Consider the following 22,493-nt stretch of genomic DNA (forward strand, 5'->3'; position numbering starts at 1 on the left):
CTGGCAGAAGAAGAGAAATTGTGGGATTTATTTTATTGATTGCTTTGGAGTTCCAGTAAATCTTTCCTGTTTTCTGGTTTATAACTGCCCGGCCTTCTAAGGTGTGTAAGGACCACGGGGATGTGGACTGTTTAAAAATATCAATTCCTATGGTTAAATATGCATGATCACTTTCGTGTTTGTACTGAATGGATAATAATTGAACTTTCGGGAACCAATCTAAACTTCAAATTAGATAGTCTAGGATAGAAGAATTAATGGAACCCAATCGAGTGTATGCAGCCGGTATATCTCCATCAATTCTTCCGTTTGAGATAACGCCATTGATTGCTTCGATGAGTGACAGAAGCAGTTTATCTTATCTGGGAAAACGGGGGTTGGAATTGAACATGCTATTTCTTGAGGAGCTTTCCCCCCCTTAAACAAGGCATTGGAGATTTTTCTATTGAAACCCCCGGCTATGATCGGGGATACCCTCTTGATTATAGGGTTTGTTCGATTTTCGTGAAGGCTGTCGCCAAGAGGTCATTTGAAGATCCAGGAGGAAAGTAGATATTAAAAAGTAATAGTTCTAAAGTAGGCTCCGTTCTTTCTTTCCGGCACTTGATGTTGATGCATTGCACATTTGGGAGCGAAAGCTCAATTTCTTCCAGGTCCCAATCGATTTCTTATTTTAATAGGATCGCTAGACCCCCTTTTGAGTGTCCTCTTCTTGAGGCCTCTGCTGCAGTGACAAACACAAAATAATCGTTTTGTGAGAAAGGCACCAAGAACCAAGTTTCTTGCAGCAACATGATAGGCAGTGAATTTTCCAATATAAAAGAGAACCTTTCTGGAGTTTTTCCCGCTATGTTCCATGACACTATTTTTAAGTTGCTGCTAAAAAGGCAATTTTAAATCTTTGCCTGACTTATTACTGTTTTATGAGCCAGCGATCCACACTCAGGAATTTTCATCTGGGTGCGACATTTGTTTTGTGTCAGAACAGTTCCAGATTCGGCGCACTCTGTCTTTAAAGAAGATCATCAGAGGGCTGTCCTGCTTGTGCTTCGATGTTGTACAGCCCGCGTACTGCTGGTTGCTGTTATTAGAGGGGACCACAACTCCTTCTAGCTCTTTTAACTAATTAAAGGCAGGATTCATTTGTTTGACTACGGATATGTCAAACCCGTTTTTATGGAGAGTGTCTCGCTCTTTAATTATTATGGCAGGAACTACATTGGACCAGAACTCAACAATTGTCACCGAGCAGAGTAATTTATTTGGGAAATAAACTAGTATTTCTTCTGTGGTAAGAGATTGGAGAGACCGAATTTTATTTAATAGGTCGACTATTCTCCCGCGGTTTAGTGAAACGTTACAGCTGGGGAATAAATCTGTTAATTCTAGGGCACTTGATGCTAGGTATTCCTCGCTGCCCTGGAGATCCTGATTGACAATTTTATTTACTGAGTCAAGGGCATTATGTTTTGAGAGTTTTGTTATGAAGTTTGGTACCAAAGGGTTTAAGTCTTTAGTATCTGCTTGAGGTACCAATGAAGCAGACTGTTGGCGTATATTTTGAGTTCCGTTACAAACTTTCATGGTGTAGCTAATTTCTAAATCTGCTTGCTCTGTGAAGCATATTTGAGGGAACTTTACTTTTCTTGAGGATCTTCTTGTTTTTCTTTGCTTAGTTCTTTTCTTTTTGATTTTCTTTTTGCTAGATAGCCCTTGGTTGTTTTTCCCTTTTTTAGTTGGTGGTGTCGTAGACTCTATTTGAGTTTTCTGTTTGGATATTGGAACTTCCCCAGACGCTTATTCAATGTTTGTTGGAGGGAGGGGAGGACCTCCTTGTCGTTTTTTTGGAGAAAAGATTGGAAATAAAGGAATGGCGATTTGAATGGTTTTCCGAGGAGAGCTCTCTGAGAGGGGATCTCTGAAAAGTTTTCGGAGAGAACAGATTTTATCGCCAGTAGAACAGTTGATTTTCTGTTTAACGTGGAATCCCCTCGTCTGAGTCGCCTTCTGCTTTTTCTGCGATGAAGAATTGCTGGAAACTGAGTGGTTAAGGTGACATTTATCTTCTCTTCCATTGTCAGACTGTAAATTTGAAGATTGCGTTTGGACAATTTGAGAAGATTGAGTAGATTGTTTTTTACTTTTTTTTGTCTACGAGGTATTGTAGAATTTCTGTTTGAGTTTCCAGTATCTGGTCTGTGTTTTCCATGTTCTTTTCTAAAAGTGATTATATGGAATGCATGATTCTCTTTAGTGATAGAATGGTACTTGAAATTGTGTCTTGCCTGTTTACAGATTGTGGCATGATGAACGACGGGAATTCAGAAGATTGTGAGAAACTTTGTACAACCTCTATAAGATTACTCGGAGTACTAAATAGCAAATGTACCGGCTGTTTTGAGCTTTCTTTAGGGACAGGTTGGAGATTCGAGGTATAGTTTATATTCGGAAGTGTGAAGTCGGTAGCTGGAACTTCTGTTATGAGATTATGACCGGAGAGCTCTCTCCCTGACAGCAATTCCACAAGCTCTAAAGGCGGCATAGACTCAGACTTTTTTAAGGTCTGACGTTTGGTTAGTTTAGAGAGCTACTTCCTTGATTAGGTAAGTGTTAGGTTCAGAGTTCTCCATTCTTGCGCCTGCTTTGTCTGTATCTAACTATAGTGGCAGTTAGCGCCTGATGACCTTCCTGGGAAATTGGAGCTAATAGATCCCCTGTTTTAGAAATAGTTTAATAAAATTTGTTATTATAGATTTCTCTGATGCTGCAAATTGAGACATGTTGCAGATGCTTTTGTAGTTACTAGGGGCATGTGCCGTGCCCACTATTTTTCATGTGCACTGTGCGGGACCGCAGCCTTTTATAGACCATGTTGTTTTATGTATTGGTATAACCTAAATGTATCTCCTTTAGGGGCGTTTTTATGACAACGGAAAATGGATCAAATTCCCAGCCACAACACAGACTTCCTTATGCCTATGCTATTGTAGAGAGTGGCTATGGTCCTTCCGTAGTTGGGAGATAGTGATTGTGAGGAATTTTTGTTTCCTACTCCTTGGAGTGGTCCTTAAATAGTCAGTTCTGATTCTAGTTTTGATAAAGTGGTCTCTTTTCAAGCTGCTCTTATGTTCTTTGATTCTTCGGTTACATGGCCATGCTTGGCCAGGCGAGTGAGAGACCCCGGGCAGAGCGCAAGCCACACCTGGACCTAGCCAGGCCGCTTTTGCAATCACCTGGGTCTCACTCTCTGTAGGAGCTGAGTACAGGTCCTACACTCTCATTTTTCTTTTTTCCCCCAATCAAAAACCCAGGGATCCTTATGTGTGAGTGATCCTGAAAGCAGTATAGGGGGCGGGCTGCAGTAGTTCTGGAGATACCGGCCCGACTGGTGAACTCGCTGACTGACTAGCGCAGGGCGTCTTCAGGGATGCACCAATAAATCATAGCCCAAAAGAAAATTCAAATCCTTAGCCCACAAACCTTCTTTCTCTTTCTCCTCCTGCGGAGCGCTCGCCTGCTCAGCAGTGCCAGAGGCCGCACCCACCATTTTCCATTCTCTGTAGCCTCCTCACCTCGTTTTGCCTCGTACGCCTTGATCCTCTCCTGATCCTCCCGCTTGCCCCCAGCTCCCGGCGGAGAAAGTCACAGCAGGTGCAGCAGCGCCTGCGTCTGTGGCAGCAATACAGCAGCGAAGCAATGGGGAGCACCAGGGAGCATCGGACGCCAAGGGTGAGCCGAGAGTCCACCGAGGGATCAAGAGGCGAGAGCCGCAGGATTGCGTAGTAGCGGGGGAGCCGGATAGCGATGTAACGCTGGTTTTGCCAGGAGCCGCGAGCCACCCGGCCTGGACGGCAGAACAGCAAACTGAGAACTCCTGTGGTATTCAAATAATGTATATTTGCAGAACTCAGGAATATGAGGGAAACCCTTCCAAATTTTTTTTCTGGAGTAAATATTTTGGATATTTATACACTGGCACGGGAATGTGATGTGTTGGGTATCTTATGATGCGTTATTTGTAATTGGAATTTTTGGACCAGCATTTTATAGTTAATTGTGAAATGGTCACTATTTCTTCATACCTCGGACATGGAACCTGATTTATTCTGATGGTCTGAAAAATGCACTTGCTGTTACAGAGTAATAATGCAAGTGAGTACTCTAATTAACTTTGAAGTATTAGAAAATTTCGTAAGCGTCTTTTGAAAACTTAAAATGAAACCTATGGTGTGAGTGTGATGGAGAAAACGGGAAAAAAAAACATTGTGGCTCCCTCAAGTTTTTCCAAAATTTCTTGCAAATGAATCTTGCTTAGTGAAGGTTGGGTATTTATAAAAACACAGGTTTGTTATTTGAACTACAATGCCTGTAAAACTCAAAGGGAGTGTGCCACTGAGAATCACCTGACCTAGCCATTTGTTCATGTATTCTGCAGATATCCGGGACCTTGTTTGGGAGCAGGGTCGAAACAATGTTATTGTGACAACCGCAGATCGCCACATGCTGAAACAGAATTCACAAGAGACTGTTGGTAAGGATTCAAGAACAGTGTTTCCTGTTGAATATTTGTGGTCTGTCTCTTCTTTCTCCATTGGTTATGCAGATGCATGTTGCACATAATCATTGAATGCCCTTCTTCTGCACCTAGTCGTGGAGGCTTAATTTCCAGAACAACAATCTGTCTACGCTGGTTGGCGATAGAAAAATGGGCACCTTCCACAAGATTGCGTTCAAGGGCATTGTAATTGTTAAATATCAGGGCAAGGTTGACTTTTGGACGACCTTGTTAGGAAAAACTAGAGTTTTTAAAATCTTTTTATTCTGTTTATTTGCATTTGTACAACATATGCAACAACAACAAAAAGTGCAGTACACAACTTCCACCAGTTGCCTTATTTTCCATACTAGATGTCAACACCTCCACTGCGCATAAAGCATCCCAGAATGCTTATCTGAATAGCCCATATACAATTGCCTTGACCTGCACTGCACCACGGCATCGAATAGATTAGTCGATTCTGTACACAGCCTCTGCCCACCTCAGGCCCACAGTCCCAATTCCATCACAGGTCAATGGCTTCCTCCGACTGTAGCCAGCTGGCAAAGGGCTCCCATATGTTTCTACGGCGCGATCGCGATGGTAGCAGTTCCCAGTATGTTGCCAATTGTGCCCTGCAATATGTCACACTCGCCACCCCTGCCTTTGCCGTGGGAGATGCGGTAGCCCCCCCCAGTGCATGGCCACCTGCCTTTTTGCCATTAAAAAAGGATTGCGGGCAGTTTGCGAAATTTCAGCTGCACCATGTCCGTTATGCCCAATATCGCCACACCGAGCTCTCGTGGGAAACTCAGTCCTGTGATTGTATGTGAATGAATATTTGTAGCCAATAGTTCACTATTGGTCTGCACTGCCATGCCAAATGGAGGAAGGTGGCTTTGGGGGCCCCACACCTCCAACAGTTGTCATACCCCCGCAGGCCCATCCTGTGTAGCTGTGTGGGTGTGCGGTAGAGGCGATGAATACATTTAAAATGAATTAACCTAAGACGGTAGCTTGGTGTCAGTTGTTCCATTTGTCTACAACTTAGTTCCCACTGCTTGTCCGTAAGGCCCATTCCTAAGTCCTCCTCCCACGCTCTACGAGAAGTCGGGACTATAATCGGATGTGTGTTCTGAATGCCTTTGTAGATGCGGGAGACCAGTTTCTGGCCGGAAGCTACTGCTAATATATTTTCAAGCACTTGCAGTGCTGGCGGGGGCGTGGGGAACATAGTAAAGTGTTTTTTGCATGAGGCCCTTATTTTTTAATATGTTAACATGTCTAGCGCCGATGGTGCCGGCAGAATCGCACATTTGTTGCATTGTGAGAAAAGTATCAGCAGGAAAGAGATCGCCTCCCTTGCGTATGTTGTGTGTGGACAGGCATTGATGTGTGGTAGTGTCCAAAAGCGGGGGTAGGAGTGGGTTATTGGGGAGTGGCATAGACGGGGTGTACAACATGGGCAACTGAGCCCTCCTGCGGAGGCCCTCCCATGCCCATCTTAGAGCCTGTGTGGTGTCAATTTCCTCGCAGGGGAATATGTGTGGAATAGTGCTGTAGATAATGGGAGGGATGCAACTCTGTCAATTTCTATAGCAACATGCGGCTGGAATGGGATGTGCCCAAAAGTGCAAGAATTGCGCATGTGCGCTTAGCGCGTATAGAGCAAAGTCCGGTGCTGCCATGTCTCCCTGTGATTGCGGGAGTGTGAGTACCTCCCAGGAAATCCTGGGTTGTTTGCCCGCCCACACCAACTCGATCATGAGTGATCGGAGTCTGTTAAAGAACTGCACCGTGAGTGGTAATGGAATGTTTGTGAACAGATAGAGGAGTTTGGGTAAGAGCGGAGTGTAACGTTGTAGAAAAGATTAATTTTAACTCTTTGTACCTATCTGAAATTGCTATTTGAACAGTTTCTATTGCTCAAATGAATTTTTAAAACTATTTGCACTTGCCTGAATTTGCTTGAACTGCATCTTTTAAAAAAGAATATTGGCACTTACTTACGTTTGTTATTATTTGCACAATATACAACCAAATTCTGATTGTATCTTTTTATACATTCGTCCCTTGCTCCGGGTCCGCCATGGGCGGTCCCGTTTGCGCGGAGGAGCGATTGGGATTATTTTCTTTAACTTTGGCGGGAGCGCCATTTTAGGGGAAGAAGGTTGGCGCTCTAGTCGCTTGCCACTTCCTGAGGGGAAAAGCTTAAAAACTAATGCAGGGCCGGACGTGCAGTGTATGTGTACAGCGGGCGCACCACCGGCGCGCCTTAGGCAAGCCCGTCGGAGCCCATCCGCGCCCGAATGGGACCAGGGGCCAGAAATGCTGCTCAAATTTCATCCATCAGAAATGAACCCCTCTCTTACACACCGGAGGCATTCTTAGCTATAGGAGATACATTTAGTTCAGATAGGGTATGTATAACAGCATCCCCCATCGAAATTGACGGCCCATTTTCCTGTAAACATTGTAAATGGGGTAGCTATGATATACAAGCCCGATACCCAGAGAAAACATCTAATCTTAATCTCCATATCCAGGATCTAAATTGTATTTATTTCAATTCCAGATCACTTCCTAAACACAGCATCGAGATGTGGGAGGCATTGGATGATCTGAGCCCAGACTTGGCCTTTGTTACTGAAACCTGGCTTGACGATAACATCTCTGACATTGTCACTGCCTTACCCTTAGGATATAAAATACTACAACAAAACAGGAAAGGCGGTAAGAGAGGAGGAGGGATAGCAATTTTATATAAAGATCACCTCACCTGCGTTACCATTACGGTCACTGAAGCAGGCACACATGAGATTCTAGCGTTCTCAGTGTCTGTGGATGACTGTAAACTACTTGGAGGGGCGGTCATTTACAACCCGCAAGGTCACCGGCCCGGATTAAGTACTAGTCTATTAACACAACTTCTCCCTCTTTGCTTAAAACAAAATCAGTTTTTAGTTATTGGAGATTTTAATCTCCATTATGAAAAACCCACAAACCCAGGAGTTAAACACCTCGATGATGACATGGCTATAATGTAATTACTCCAAAGGATTACTAAACCAACTCATGTGGCCAGCCACATCCTTGATTTATTGTTCTCCAACATAGAATCTATATATATTCATTAAATTAAACCTTTATTTTGGACGGATCACTTCTTAATTTCCTTTTCGTTTAGTTTACCCAACAATACACCTAAGACTGAGATAAGGTATCAGTCAAAGACTAGGGCCTGGAATCTAAGCACGGAGGAATCATTCAGTGCCTTCTTCCCTTGTATTTCTAGGCCTTTGTATCAAAACCCTATAAATACACTAATTACACAGCTACAACAAGATATTGAAAAAACACTCGCTCAGTGTGCCCCTAAACTTACTTGGCAATTTACCACTTTTCCGATTCAGTTTTAGTGGCTTACACCGAAATTAAAACTTATGAAAAGAGTGCAGAATCAAGGAACACAAATGGAGACTTTCAAAGACTAGTACAGATAGATGTATCTATTTAGCCAAACAAAAAACTTACCATGGGGCACTAAAAGAGGCTAAAACTAAGTACTACACAGAATGGATTGAAGAAACGGGAAGTTCATCTAAAGAACTTTACAAAGTAATTCGGGAACTTTGTAAGCCCACCTTGTTGTTCCAATCTATGGCACCCTTGTTTGAGAACTGTGAGTTACTCAACAACCTTTTTATAGATAAAGTGACATAAATCTATGCAACCTTTATTCCCTCAAACAATGAAGACAATACGGTTTGGGAAAACTTAGCTCCTCACTCTGCGGCTCCCACCTATTTAGTTAGTCTGTCACCATTCTCCGAAGAATAAGTGGCTAAAGCCGTGACAGAAGTTAAGGCAGGATCTCCATTAGACCCATGCCCACACTTCAATTTCTCTTGTTTAGTGCCAGTACTATGTCCCCAGGTCACCAAAGCCCTTAACCAATTGTTAGAGCTTGCTTCTTTCCCAGATATCTGGAAAAAACAGTTGTTTTCCCCCTCTTAAAGAAGCCAGGTCTCTAAATGTATGATCCAGCCAACTATAGACCAATCTCCCACCTGCCATACCTGTCTAAAGTTTTAGAGAAATTGGTTAATAAACAACTTACGGCCTTTATTGAATACAATAATCTACTGGATCCTTCACTAACTGGATTTAGGGCTAATAGCACTGAGGCTACCCTGCTAGCCGTGTCAGATATTAGGTCTCTAGTTGACCAGGGCAAAACTGTAGAACTGATCCTTTTGGACCTTACTGCGGCTTTCGACACTGTATCCCACAGCAAACTACTACAAATTCTGCATGAAAAAGGACTTTGTTCAAAAGCTCTAGCATGGTTCGCGTCTTTCCTTAAAAACCAAACCCAGATAATTCAAATGGGTGCTTGCTCCTCCACTGCAAAAAGAATTGATTATGGAGTGCCACAGGGAGCTACTCTGAGCCCTACTCTTTTCAATATATATGTTTCTTCCCTAGCAGATATCGGCAGGAAATGGGGCTTTGACATATGCTCCTATGCTGATGACACACACTTGATAATTCCCCTGTTTGATAGGTTGACAAAAATAGATACTAAAGATAATCTCATCAACTGTCTTACAGAAATTGCAAGTTGGATGTCTGGACATTGTTTAAAACTTAATGCCGGAAAATCAGAGATTTTACTTTTTGGAGGCGCTCAAGCAATTTGGGATAATAGTTGGTGGCCCCAAGCATTGGGAACCGCTCCTGAAACGAGGCAGGCTGCCAAGAACTTGGGCTTCATCTTTGATGATGCCCTATCCATGCAGAATCAAGTACGACTACTATGCAGGAAAAGTTTCGCCACATTAAAACTTATTGGAAGACTTTTTCCATGGATCCCTTTAAACTGCAGGAAAACGGTGACACAAGCACTTCTTGTGAGTAGGCTAGACTATGGCAATGCATTGTATGTTGGCATGGCTGATTATCTTTTTATCAGACTACAAGTGGTCCAAAACGCCGCTGCCAAACTGATATGCAACAAGAGTAGATGCAGTTCAGCCTCCTTCTGTATGAAGGAATTACACTGGCTACCTGTACGCCAAAGAGCCAACTTTAAGCTCATGTGGTATGCACATAGAACGCTATATCAAACAGGCCCACAAATCCTACATGGTAAATTAAAATTTCATGTACCTTTGCGTAATCTGAGATCCCGCCATCAGGCACTGGCATCAGTCAAGCGTACGACTAAAGCCCGGATGGGTGACAGATCTTTCTCAAACTCGGCAGCTGTCATTTGGAACAAACTCCCTCCGGAACTACGCCTGACTGAAGATTACCTAATGTTTAGAAAAAAGCTCAAAACACATCTATTCCCCAGTTACTAGACTGATAATTGGAATCTTACTTCTGCTTGCACTCCGCTATTTTTCAGTGCCGTGATGTCCCTTGAGATGAATGTTGCGCTCTACAAGTACAAATATAAATAAATAAAATTATCATCTTGGACACCGCCACGCGGCCCGCTAGGAAAAGGGGAAGTGTCTTCCATCTTTTAACCCTTTCCTCGAGCCAGTCCACAACCCTGTCATAATTGTCTGTCCATAGTTCCTGTAAGTTGTTGCTGAACCAGATGCCCAGATTGCGGACCGGGCCGGTTGCCCAGACCAATGGATATTCAGGGACAAAGGCCCGCGTGCCTGATGCGAGTGGCAGAATCACCAACTTTCCCCAGTTTATATGTACCCCAGATAAGCCGCCGTATCGTACAAGTTCCCGCGTCATTGGGGATAAGTTTTCTTCGGGGTTAACCAAGTATAGGATTATATCGTTCGCATACATCGACTCGGTAAGTGCCCTTGTTGTGAAGCCGATCCCCCAATTTGCGTGGTGTTGAAGCAGGCGGGCTGCCAATGGCTCAGTTGCGATCGCAAATAATAGTGTCGATAACGGGCAACCCTGCCTGGTCCCTCGGGTGATTTCTATGGACTCCAAAACTAGTTCATTTACTTTGATTTGTGCAGTCGGCTTGGTGTACAGAAGTTGGATCTGTCGTATGAAGAGGGGGCTCATGCCCAGGCGGCTGAGCAGCGGGAACAAGAATCCCCATTCCAGGGAGTCAAACGCCTTTGTGGCGTCAAGGAGGGCCACTATCGCAGAGTCATGAGGGGCAAGATAATGTAAGAGCCCGAATAAAGTTCTTCGATTGTGGGAAGTGGACCTACCCGGTACGAATCCTGCTTGGTTCGGCCTCACTATGAGTGGTAATAGGGGTTGGAGTCGATTGGCCAGTAATTTGGCAAAGATTTTGGCATCTAAATTTATTAATGAAAGGGGTCTGTAGGAATCGCATTGTTGGGCGTCCTTGTCAGGTTTAATTAAAGTAATAATAATGGCTTTGCGCATCGTGGCCGGGAGGACACCATTCTGCAATGCCTCCTGGTATACTGCCAGGAGGTAAGGCGCTAGCAGCTCTAAATATTCTTTATAGAATTTAGCTGTGAGGCTGTCGGCCCCTGGCGCCTTTTCCGCTGGCAGTGGCCCAATCACCTGTCGTATGTCTTCAACCGTGAAGGGGAGATCTAGGTATTCCCGATGCGTTCTACCGAACCACAGCAGCTCTATAGTGTCAAAATATTCTGTAAGGACGGAGTCCGTGGGGCTGTCTGTGAGGCGTATAACTGGGCATAAAAGCTGCGCATGGTGCCTAGGATGTCTGTCGGGGAGTGTACTAGTTCGTCCGCAGGAGTTCGCAGAGCTGTGATGAATGTCGAGTTTCTAGGCAGACGCAATAGATGTGCTAGTGTTTTGCCGGGTCTGACACCTTTCCCGTATCTCCTTGCTGTCACATTTTTGTGTTAGAATTTGACCTCCCTGTCTGCTTCTGCTTCATACTCTGTGAGTTTGCTGCGGATTTGGCCCATGATTGTGGCAGTGGGTGTTTGGAAATACTGTTTCTAAGGTGTGTAGCTCCGGCTCTAGCCTGTGCAGGCTGCCACGGATATCTCTCAGTATGCCTGATTGCCCCGCTATGCAATGTCCACGGACCACCACCTTCAGCGCCTCCCACAACACCCCAACGGAGTCGACGGTGCCATTGTTGAGATCGAAATAGTCCTTAATCTTCGTGCGAAGTTCTTGCCTAAACGCTGCATCTAGAAGCGCATGTGGTGGAAAGTGCCTTGTGAAGGGCTGTATGTAGGGTTGGGGTACCGCCAGTGTCGGTGTTACCGGCGAGGGATCCGAAAGGGTACGAGCGCGGTGCTCCGTGGCCACGACCCAGGAGTGGAGGTCTTGTGTGTTGAGCCAGAAGTCTAGCCGTGACCAGGCTTCGTGATGCTGTGTTATACATTTTCCCTCCCTGACTCTGGGATGTAACACTCGCCAGTAATCAATAAGACCACAATCTGCCATTAACCCCTTCAAAATCAATGCGGCCTGTGGGTGATGTGAGCGTGATGCGCCTTCCCTGTCTTGTTCAAGCGATAAGACTGTGTTGAAGTCCCCCCCCCCCCCCCCCACCCACATAATTGCCGCATCCCCCAATGACTGCATTTGGTGCCAGACGTTTTGGTAGAAGGTGGGGTCATCGATATTCGGGCCATATGTGTTTGCAATCCGCACTGTTCTGTGAAATAATGTTCCCCTTAGCAATGGGTACCTTCCTTGTGGGTCGCTAATTACCTTGATCGTCTGCCATGGAGTGCCCCTACGAATCAGTATAGCCACCCCCCTGGAATAGTTGGAGTAGCATGAGGTATGTATTCCAGACCATCTGGTGGATTTTAGTCTAGTGCAGTCGATGGTTTTCAGGTGAGCCTCCTGCAATAGGCAGATATCTACCATGTGCCTCGCCAAATAGAATTGTAACCAACCGTGTTTTTCAGTGGTCATTTAGACCTTTGATGTTCCAAGTGATGCAAGTCAATTTAGCCATCCCAGTCTGTTTCCAGGGGAGTACCACATCCGTCAATACTACAATTTGGGGCAGGAATGTCCGTTTTAGACTCTGTGGGTCCCCTCAGGCAGGAGACAAGAAGTTCCAAGTCGGAGAGTGTATATAGACAGTTAAAGCTATTCGGAAAAGGGCACGCTGCACATAGTGACAGCATAGAACATAGAATGCACTGCAGTAAACGTATAACAGTTAAAACAACCACCCCCTCCCACACCAACCCCCCAATCAGGTTGTGTATACCCTGTACAAACCACAGTGAACAGTAGCCCAAGGCATGTAGGGCTGACTGGAATCGTCCCAGGGGGGCGAGGGGTCACCGGCTTACTGCCCTGATATGTTAACGACAGGGTGGCTGGGAAAATTGTGCACCACTGGGGAGTACATGCTAACAATTGGTGTTGGGAACAAATCGCAAATCCGCCTACGGTGGTCTCCACGTGGTTTTCCTGGGAAGTGCCTCTATGGGTAGATACATTAGTCGTTGTCACTTAGCTGACTGTCCGGGGATGCTGCCGAGTTCCCGCAACTGTTTCCTTGCTGTTTGTTTTGCGAATTTCAGGGCGGCGCTGGCCTCCGTGAAGATCACGGGTTTGCCTGTTGTTTGTACCCTCAATTTTGCTGGATAGAGCATGGCATATTTGGTGCCAGTTTTTTGGAATAACTTTTTAGTAGGAATGAATTGGCGGCGGGCCGCTTGGACAGCCTGTGTAAAATCAGGATAGAAGGCAATGTTTCCTTGATGTTGAATTTTCACCTTTTTCACGGGCCAGTCGGAGCACGGCGTCTGTCTCTGTAGTTTAGAATGCGGGCCAGTATGGGTCTCGGCAGCGGCCCAAGGGAGGGCCTGGGCCCCAGAGTGCGACACCGCTCTTTCCACTAGGAACATGTTGGACAGTTCTGAACCAAACAGTTCTTTCAGTAATTGTTCTATGAATTGTTCCATATTGATAATGTTCGTGGACTCCGGAATTCTTGTGATGCTCACGTTGTTCCTACATGAGCGCACTTCAAGGTCTTCATTGCGCGCTTTGATTATGTCAAGCACTTTATCCATACGGAGCAGACGTTCGTGCGTCTCCACCGGACGGTCATCCGAGTCGGATACTTTTGTTTCCAGCATGTCAATGCATGATTCGTGCACGTCTACCCGTTGGGAGACGTGGTCTGTGTGCAGTGCTAGGGAGTCTAGTTTAGAGTCTGTCACCTAGGCTGGTTTTGACCTCCCGTAGCATTGTTTTGATGTCGGCCTCCTGATCTGGGTTGAGTTGCGTCTCCGGCACTACCGTGATCGGTGTAGACTCCCTTTCTTGTAGCCGTGTGGGGCGCTTCTCGAATGTGATCTTTGCCTGTTTATTGTCAGGCTTACCCATTGCGTCGTTGTATGAGTTGTTTGAGTAGGGGGGGTAGGATGCTGTGCCCAGTATGTGGGCAGTGTGGGGCGAGGTGTCTGGCCAACTGCTGGGTGTCTCGACCACTGTGAGGTTGTCCTTTTGGTGCCGGCGAGCAGGGCCTCAGAGCTCGCCGTATCTTCCCCCCTCCCCCCATCACAGCCTCGATTCACGGCCTCGACGATCTCCCGGCTGCGGCCGATCATCATCAGCCGCCCAGCCGTGTTCGCGCCCCACGCGTTCGTCTCACCACCTAGGCCACAGGACCACAAGGGTTCGTCAAGCGGCGCTCTGCTGTCTCCAGTATCAATTCAGGTCTCAAACTGCTCTGCTTCAATCTGGCAGTCCGTTCCCACCTAGGAAGCGGTTCTTTGGGGAGTAGTTACTCGGATATTTGACGGATTATGCACCCGGCCAGCAGAGCCACTTCAACAAGTGGCCATCTTGCTGCATGGCTTGGCCACTCCCCGGGTTTTTTTTTTTTTTAAATTGGGGAGGAAGAGGAGTCCAGAGGAGGAGTTTGACTAATCTGCTTGTCTGCCAAGTTCACTACTTGGGTATGAAGTACCTTTCCCATTATAACATGCATTTACATATAGTAAATAAACATTTAGATTTTGTCTATGCAATAAATGTAATTTTCACAGGGGTGCTAATACCCACCCCTTAACCCCTTGAGTGCCCCGCCCTTTCCCCCTCCTGTGCCGGGCATTGTATTAGCGGGCGGGGTCCATGACGAGATAGTCTCGTCATGGGCACAGCGCAACCGCGCTCCATGACGAGACTATCTGGTCATGGGCACAGAAGGGGTTAATATGACTTGGTATATAGTCTTTAAAGTGCCAGATGTAGAACATTTCTGGGTGGTTTTTCAACTTGTGTGACTTCTTGTGAATTTCCATGTTAAGGATTATCAAACCTTTGTAACTGATGCAACTCCTTGAGTTACTGTCTCTGAGTACTCACCAACCTTCCTAATGAAAGTTTCCCCAAACTGCATATCTGAAGCCAGGGTCATTAAACATGATAGGGCAAGATTGTTGAGGGGTAGGAAGCTCCTCTTCATAACTTGTCCATAGTACATTGAACTCATCTCACCAGCAATCTTCCGGATATCAGAATAGAATAGAACAGAATCGAATTATAAATAAATCCGGCATCAAACTTACCTTGTCTATCTTCGCATCGCCAACAGGACATAAAATATGACTAGGAAAGAGTACATGTGTGCTGTGAAGGTGCCCTTTCACCACCTTTGTGGCTTATTGTATTATTCATTATTGGTTTGCCAGCCCACAGCATTGCTCCTTGGCCATGCTGATGGAATGGGAAGCTCTGCATGGCTAGGCTGGTAATCTGTGTCCCCGCTGTATGTTGTTCCAGAGTGGATTATGCATTTGCAGCTTGCTAGTCAGGTCCTTGATGCCTGCTGCAATTGCCATATTCCTTATTATTCCATGTGATTAGGGAACGTATGAGGCCATGTCCCAGACCATGGCTCCTCTTTTGTCCATCACATCACCCCATAATCGGAGCTTCCATGTAAGATGGAAGCATATAGATAGTGGCAGAAGGAAGTCTACACCAGTAGAAGGCCCTGGACTAGTGTAGCTTATACTGTCTGCCTGGAAACCTAGCAAATCTGTGGAGACCATGCTGGTGAGCATAAAACCCAGGTGTGTAGGAGGGTGTGGTGCCCTGAATAGCTATAGTGGCAATACCAGTAAGAACTGCTCCCAGATAACTTGCAAGAAGGCTCCTGTTCTGATGTAATGCGCTCTGGGGAATGGCCATCTTGGTCAATAAAACTAAAGCATTGCGTGCGCTTTTCCAAAACTAGCTTGTTGCCCTGAGGTTATACAAGAAATTCTTTTGAGAGACTGAACACTGCCAACAAAAAAGTGCTATCTTAGATACCACATTCGAATAAGACCTGCTCATACTTACCTTGCATATATTGGAGAAGCCATTTCGGATATCGATAGAATGGCAAACTGCACAAAGGGCGTCATGAGATACCGAGCATGGGTGTCAAAGGTGGGCAAAATAAGATCTGTAAACTAGGGCAATGTAAGAAAATGTGCACGAGTCTGCCCTACTGCTGTCCCCTCTTCTCCACCCTAGCCCCATCCTTTCTCAGTAACTGCAAGCTGAATGGATCATTTCCGCAAACACTACTTCACGTGTGGGGTTGTGGCACCTTGAAGTCCATGAAACTGTACGCATCAGGTACTCGGACTAGTACCTGCTGGTACGGATGACATTGGGAGTTCTCTTGCCCATTAAACAAAAGGAAAAGAGACAAACCTGAAAGGAAGGCAGTAGCATAGAGTAGGTCACTGATATCTGTACCCCACTGTTTGTGTGATTGTAATTTCCGTGCCTTCCTGCATTAAAAGCTACATGTACTCCCCATCTCACATTGATAGCTACATTTCATTTTCTCCTCACTCCAACTCAGAAGCATTCCTTTTGCTTTCTTCACAATGCAGTTTTCTTTGGGTGTTGCAAATGTAAGCTTTTATGAACCCAATGGAACATCTCCAGAATCATCCGCTCCTGCTTTAAGGTGGTTTGTACTCTCTTGGCTTTCTTCAGATGTGGCAAGAAAAAATTAATGGATGTGTTCCTGAAACCTAGTCTAGAATAAATCATTGGTACTATTGATCATAGTATCAAATCCGGTCTCCCTAAAGTAAAAGTACTCTTCCTCTCTTTTATCCACAGCCTGTCTCTGGAAAGCCTCCTTCCATATCTGCTTTACCCAATTACAAATTCTAGGGCATCCCGGGGTTACAGACTCCTCTGCTCATAAGTAGCTGGTACCCGTCATTTCTGCACTGTAATAATAGAAAGGTGATGATTCAAGAGAATGTGGTACACCTATGCATCTTCAACTACTAGATCTACAGTGAAACATGCTGCCAATATTCGTAAATAGTTGTCAAATGGCACCAGTACTCATGGACTAAAATCTTATTCACTGGTTTGGCCACCTGATGCTTTCGGACATCCTCAATCATTAACAAATTGCGATGTAGGGGTTTGCTGATGTATCAGTCACTAGTAACCGCCTCTAAGATGAAAAGCCCTAAACCCTATAATTCAAATGCTTATCTGTAAAATGCAATCACTGGCCCCATTTCTTCCTTCAACCGAGAAGTCATATGCCACTACTGGAAATAGGTCTGAATCCTTTGGGGTGGACCTCTTATACCTAGGACAACATTTCATAGCCATCTTGAAGTGCTCCATGATAGGATACTTTAATATTTGGGTCAATTATCTGAGCAATGCCTACACCCAAGATATAAGCAAAGACGTTGCCCTGACTGGATGTTTCACAGCTGGTGCGCTTTTTCACCCTCAATGCTCATCTACTCTTTTCATAAATATCTAATTTAGCCAACATAAAATAAACACCATTGCCTAGACTGTTTACTTGCGCTTGCAAAGAAGGGTGCTAGGGCACATAACCCACCAATATATTGGGTACAAAATTAAAACTGTGCTAAACCAGTGGATCGGCTCTTCGTTTTCAAAAGAACACCTTTAAGAACAGCTTAAAATCCACCCAAATAATTTTTTTGTTTATGCCAGAAATGACACTAGCAGGTCACGTGCTATTTCACAACATGTATTTAATAACCTTCTGTCATTGTTCAGTAACAAAACCACACCCCAAAAACATTTTGGCAAACCTTTCGCCAGGCTGTGGTTGCTGTTTACTGAACAAGTTCAACCCTGTTTCAGAAGATAAAATCTAGAAAATAATTAACTCAAGGGGGATGGGGGGGGGCGGGGGGAGGATAGGCGTATGACTTCCAGTCAGCAAAGACCCTCATGAACACCTTCGTCGAGAACAGTGCATCATTTGTAAAATATTAAGTGCCAGAGCTCCGACCAGGAGGCCACTGCAGCTTGCACCACCCATCACCCCTGTCCTTGCTGCCAAAACAACTACTAACCATCTCTCTTGCATGTTGATGCGACAGTTCAGATTATTCCAGGTCCCCAAAGCTAAAGGAATGGCTGGGGAGGCATGTGTTGTGAGAAAGTGGCTCTGTATATACTGTTCACAAATAGGTACAGGATGTACAGAGTCCACAGTCCCCAGAGGTTTGGCAGAGGCTAAAGTTAGATATAACCTTACTCTCTAAAGTGGTAGCTTGGTCGAGCAGTAAGGTAGTATCAGAGGACAGTGTAAAGCATTTGTTGCGCACACACACAGTCAGCAAATGGTCTCACACACTCAATAACTGAACTCTAGGCCAATGGTTTATATATAAAAAAAATATGCTTGTTTTATTTTAGAACCAACAATAGGTATTAAAATATACTTTCTCAGGATGAGATGCTTTATATAAATAAGTTTGCAATATGCAATTGGCTTTTGTAGAAAGTTACAAGTGGTTGCCATAGGCAACACAGTTTTAAACACAATAATGCATTGAGTTCAATGGAAGGACTGGATCCTAGATTCAGTCCTGGGTCAGTACTTAGAAACAAGTGATAAAAGTCGACTTAATTACTGTGATTTTTAGACAATATTTTGCTATTTTAAAAGTTGACACTTGGAAAATATTTCATAGAAAACAGTCAATGATTCCCTATGGCAGAAAATTCAAGTTGCAGATATAGTATGTTCTCGTTACTTTTGTCATCCAGTACTGGGTGCCTAGACTCAGTACTGGGACCTTTATCCAAAACAGGTAAGTAATTACGTTTTCAGGAATTGTACGATTTTTAAAGAATATTTAAAGTTTGCAGAAATTGACAGAAGAAATTTCACAGAAAAACAGCCAATGATTTCCTATGGGAGAAAATTGGGTTACTGGTAAGTACAGTTGTAAGTATTTTTCAGAGTCAGTGCTGGGCACCAGGATCCAGCACTGGGAGCTCACCTAATAGCAGGTGAGTATTTTCTTTTACGTTACTCGGCTGATTTTTGGTGAATATTTTAAGTTTTGAAAAGTTCACACTTAGAATTTTTAGGATAAACCAGTCAATGTTACCCTATGGAGAAAATTGAGTTATCGGTTTAAAGGTAAGTACTCGACTGGCAGAGTTAAGGTTCTGGGCATAGACTCAGGGGTCTCCCAGGGTCAGGTAGGTACAGTTGGTTCACCCTCAGCGGCACAAGGGCGGCCGGGTGCAGAGAGAGTTAGGCGGCACAAAAGGGGGTGGTGATGGATGGAGCATCAGAACCAATCAAACACTCACACCCAGTCAACAGATCCGGGTTTGATCCATCACCGTTCTTTAGCCCACTCTGCCACCCCAGTTCAGACATGGCCATATGCAAATCAGTCTGACCCTGTGCCTCGTGGGAACAGTCCAGCCCGAACTGCCAAGCCATGTCTTCCCTGGACCGGAAACAAGCTTCCTAGGACCGGTTTCTGGCATTTCAGCCGTCTTCAGCCAGGCTTGCTTGAATCCAGTGGCAGAGAGAGTTAGGCCCAATGTTATCGTATGAGAGGTAGGGGGGCCTTGGTTGGTGGCTGCTGACTAGCAGGCCACGCGGCTATGGGAGCTGGGCTCCTGGTCACTTACTCAGGGCAAGTGGGGGAAGTAGATCGGTGTAGAGGTTGCACTGCCATTGCCACTTGGGCGGCTGGGTGCAGGGTGCTTTTGAGCCTTCGGGCGCTGAATTGATTTCAGTGGGAAAGCTCCGGTTTGGAAAAAGACTGCAAGCTCGGGACGAAGATTCTTCAGGTGCCACCACCCCTTCGAGAGGTGAGTTGGGTAGTTGGAGGATAGGTAGGTACCCTGGGATTGGGCACAGGGGGCCGTGGGGCGCCGGGTGCAGGGGTGCCTTTTGGTGTCGGGAAATCTTACCCTCTGTTGATCGCGGTTGGGGGGGCACCTGGTTCTGAGGCTGCAGGCTTCTTCAGGAGTGTTGAGGGAGGTCCTTGGGTGCCGGACTCTGGGTCACAGTCGCCGTGGGGTCGTCCTTGTGGTCTTTGTTCACTCCCGCACAGGCCAGGCTTGGCGGGTGCAGAGTGTGCTGGGTTCGCGGTTCCAGGCTGCTGCCGGGGATTAGAAGTAGGTTTTGAATAGAGCCTCTACTCATGGGAGTCCCAGTGGGCTTAGAGTCAAAAGGTAGCCAGGTCCTCCGGGGTTTGTGAGGTTGCTGTCCACAAGAGATGCCGGGTTGGAGCAGGAGCAGGTTCGAGGGTCGACAGGCCGGTAGGGCTGGGGCCAAAGCAGTTGGTGTCTTCCTCTTCTTGGCAGCTGCAGGGCAGGTCTTCTTCTTTCTTCTAGCTCTTCTTCGGAATTCGGAATCTGGAATCTCGGGAAGAAAGGTTCAGGGTGCCCCTAAATACTAGATTTAAGGGCGTTACAGGTAGGTGAAGGGCAGCGACCAATGGGTCACTGTCCTGGGGTGGGTACACCCCCTATGCTGCCTATCTCCTGTGGGAGGGGGGCAGTAGCCTAGTCCTGATTGGGCAGGACTTCTCATCTTCAAGATGGCGAGAGCCCGGAGATGTGCTTCACCTCGCCTCCCCCCACCTGAGGGGTGGGATTGACAGGCTGGCACATCCCCTGTCCTTATTTGTGGTTTCCTGGACAAGCTTCCCGCCAGAGTGGGGGGTTGCAGTGGCCTGGGGAAGCTCACAGAGGCGGCATGCCTTTGAAGCTTCCCCCTGCCCATCCTGGGGGAGGAGATTTAGCACCTCGCCCAGGATGTGCATTGTTGCGGGCCCAGGAGAGCAGAGGCTCTCCTACCCAGGGGTCCAGCAACATGTCTGCTGTGTGGCAGCCTAGGCAGCCTCCCAGACCAGATGTGGATTGTAGGTTAGGTTTCAGGGGGCATCTCTAAGATGCCCTCAGTGGTGCTTGGTACATTAAATCCCACACTGGCATCAGTGCGGGTTTAATGTGCTGAGAAGTTTGATACCAAACTTCTCAGCCTTTAGTGTTGCCATTATGGTGCTGTGGAGTTCGTGTTTGACGAGCTCTCAGCACCATGTGCTCTTAAATGGCAGCACTGCACTTACAGTGCCCAGGAATGGACCTGGGTACTGTAGGGGCACAGGGCTCTCTGCCCACACCACTGGCATAGGGCACCCAGCTAGAGGGGTGGCTGACGTATGCCAGGGCAGTGTAGGTGGTGGGCATGGCACACGGATGTGTGCCATGTCGACTTTGTTTTGTCTTGTACCCAGACTCTCAGCCTGCAAGAGCAGTGTGTGTGTGTGTGTTAGTTAGGGTACAGGGCCTCTAAGGGTGGCACAATGAGTGCTGCAGCCCTTAAAGGCCTTCCCTGGTCACAGGGCCCTAGGTACCTAGGGTACCATTTATCAGGGGCTGACATGTGGCCAGGGTTTGCCAATTTAGGTTTTGGCTGTTAGGCAGTTTTTAGGGAAGGAACACAGGCCTTGGGCACCTGATTGGCAGGAGCCCAGGGCACAACAAGGAAAAGTGCATCAGCTATTAGGCAAAAAAGGGGGGGGGTTACTGGAACAGAAACCCACTTTCTTACATGTGTTAGCAATTTTTTTAGATCTAGCCTAGCGCAGCTCTACGGGAGGCTCCTTTGAGCACTCCAAAACTTCCTGTGTGGGTCTGGCAACTCCCACACATTTGATTGGCCTTTGCGTGTGGCTTTCAATAATGAAAGCACGCAACTGGCCAAAGGCGGGCGCATGTCCCACCTCTTTGTTTACTGGTCAATCCCACAGCGTTTGGCTTGCAGGAGCGAGCAGCACCGTGCAGGGTGTTATCTACATTCCTTACATTCCTTGCAGTGCAAGCACACCACTCGCGATCTTCTCGTCTTTCTCGTGGTCTTCTTTTTATAGGCAGACGCCATCTTATGTGTGGAGTTAAACGGAAGTGGAAATACAACAGGGTGACGTTTCCACTGAGGTATTCAGTTGTAGCCAGAAATTGGTGCTGAATCGGATGTCAGCGAGTGGTACGTGTTACACTGAAAAGCATGTGGCTGACAGAAGTGTTCTCGTTTCACTTTGTGGCGTTTTTGCAATGTTTTGTAAGTGCCCATGTTTGTTTGTTTTGTATTTTTGCAAACACAATGCTTCACTTGCAGTCCTAGGTGATGTACAGATTGTTTGAGATTTGCTTCACATTCATGTGGCATCTCTTTTTGAAATATTGGTTATAGTCTTGTTTTTATCCTTGCTTCATGTATAGCTGACTGGTTTAATGCTGAAAAGGCAGTTTTGGATCTCGCAGACCTGCGTTGCAGCGCACATGCGCTGCTCGCTCTGCGAGCTTTCCTGTAATCAAGCCGATTTCAGAAGTGAAGTCTAGGCTCCGCCCCTTCTTTCCATTTGCTTGCATCATCGTTTATGCTAAATGCTGGCTTTGGATTGTGAGTGAGGCTTTTTAGTCCCTCCTTGTTGCTGCCCTGTCTCCTTTTGGCCCCGCCCACCAGGACTGGATCTTTTACTTGCGGCAGTACAGCTTTTAAAGAAGACCATGGCGGGAAAATCCCTCAAGTGCGCGCTGCTCCGTTCCCACTGCGTTGCTTTGCAGACAACTGCCCACACTGTAACAGCTAAACCGGCACTTGACACTCCACTCAATGCACAAAGGTCAAAGAAATGCAAGAGTTAAATCAAGAACTCATCATGGTCAAACCAGGCCACGTGGCTGGTCAGACTGA

At 46.1% G+C, this 22,493-nt stretch overlaps 1 protein-coding gene across 2 annotated transcripts in view; it reads left to right on the forward strand.

Moving 5' to 3' along the window:
• PCNX3 (pecanex 3) overlaps positions 1-22,493 on the forward strand; it is a 682,255-nt gene that overhangs the window by 103,370 nt on the left and 556,392 nt on the right. For both annotated transcript variants that reach the window (XM_085625837.1, XM_085625836.1), the window contains exon 5: positions 4,436-4,531. In XM_085625837.1, the coding sequence (XP_085481963.1) occupies positions 4,436-4,531 (96 nt within the window). The remainder of the gene's footprint in view (positions 1-4,435; positions 4,532-22,493) is intronic.

Source organism: Triturus cristatus, chromosome 9 (genome assembly GCF_964204655.1).
Source record: "Triturus cristatus chromosome 9, aTriCri1.1, whole genome shotgun sequence".
Taxonomy (NCBI): domain Eukaryota; kingdom Metazoa; phylum Chordata; class Amphibia; order Caudata; family Salamandridae; genus Triturus; species Triturus cristatus.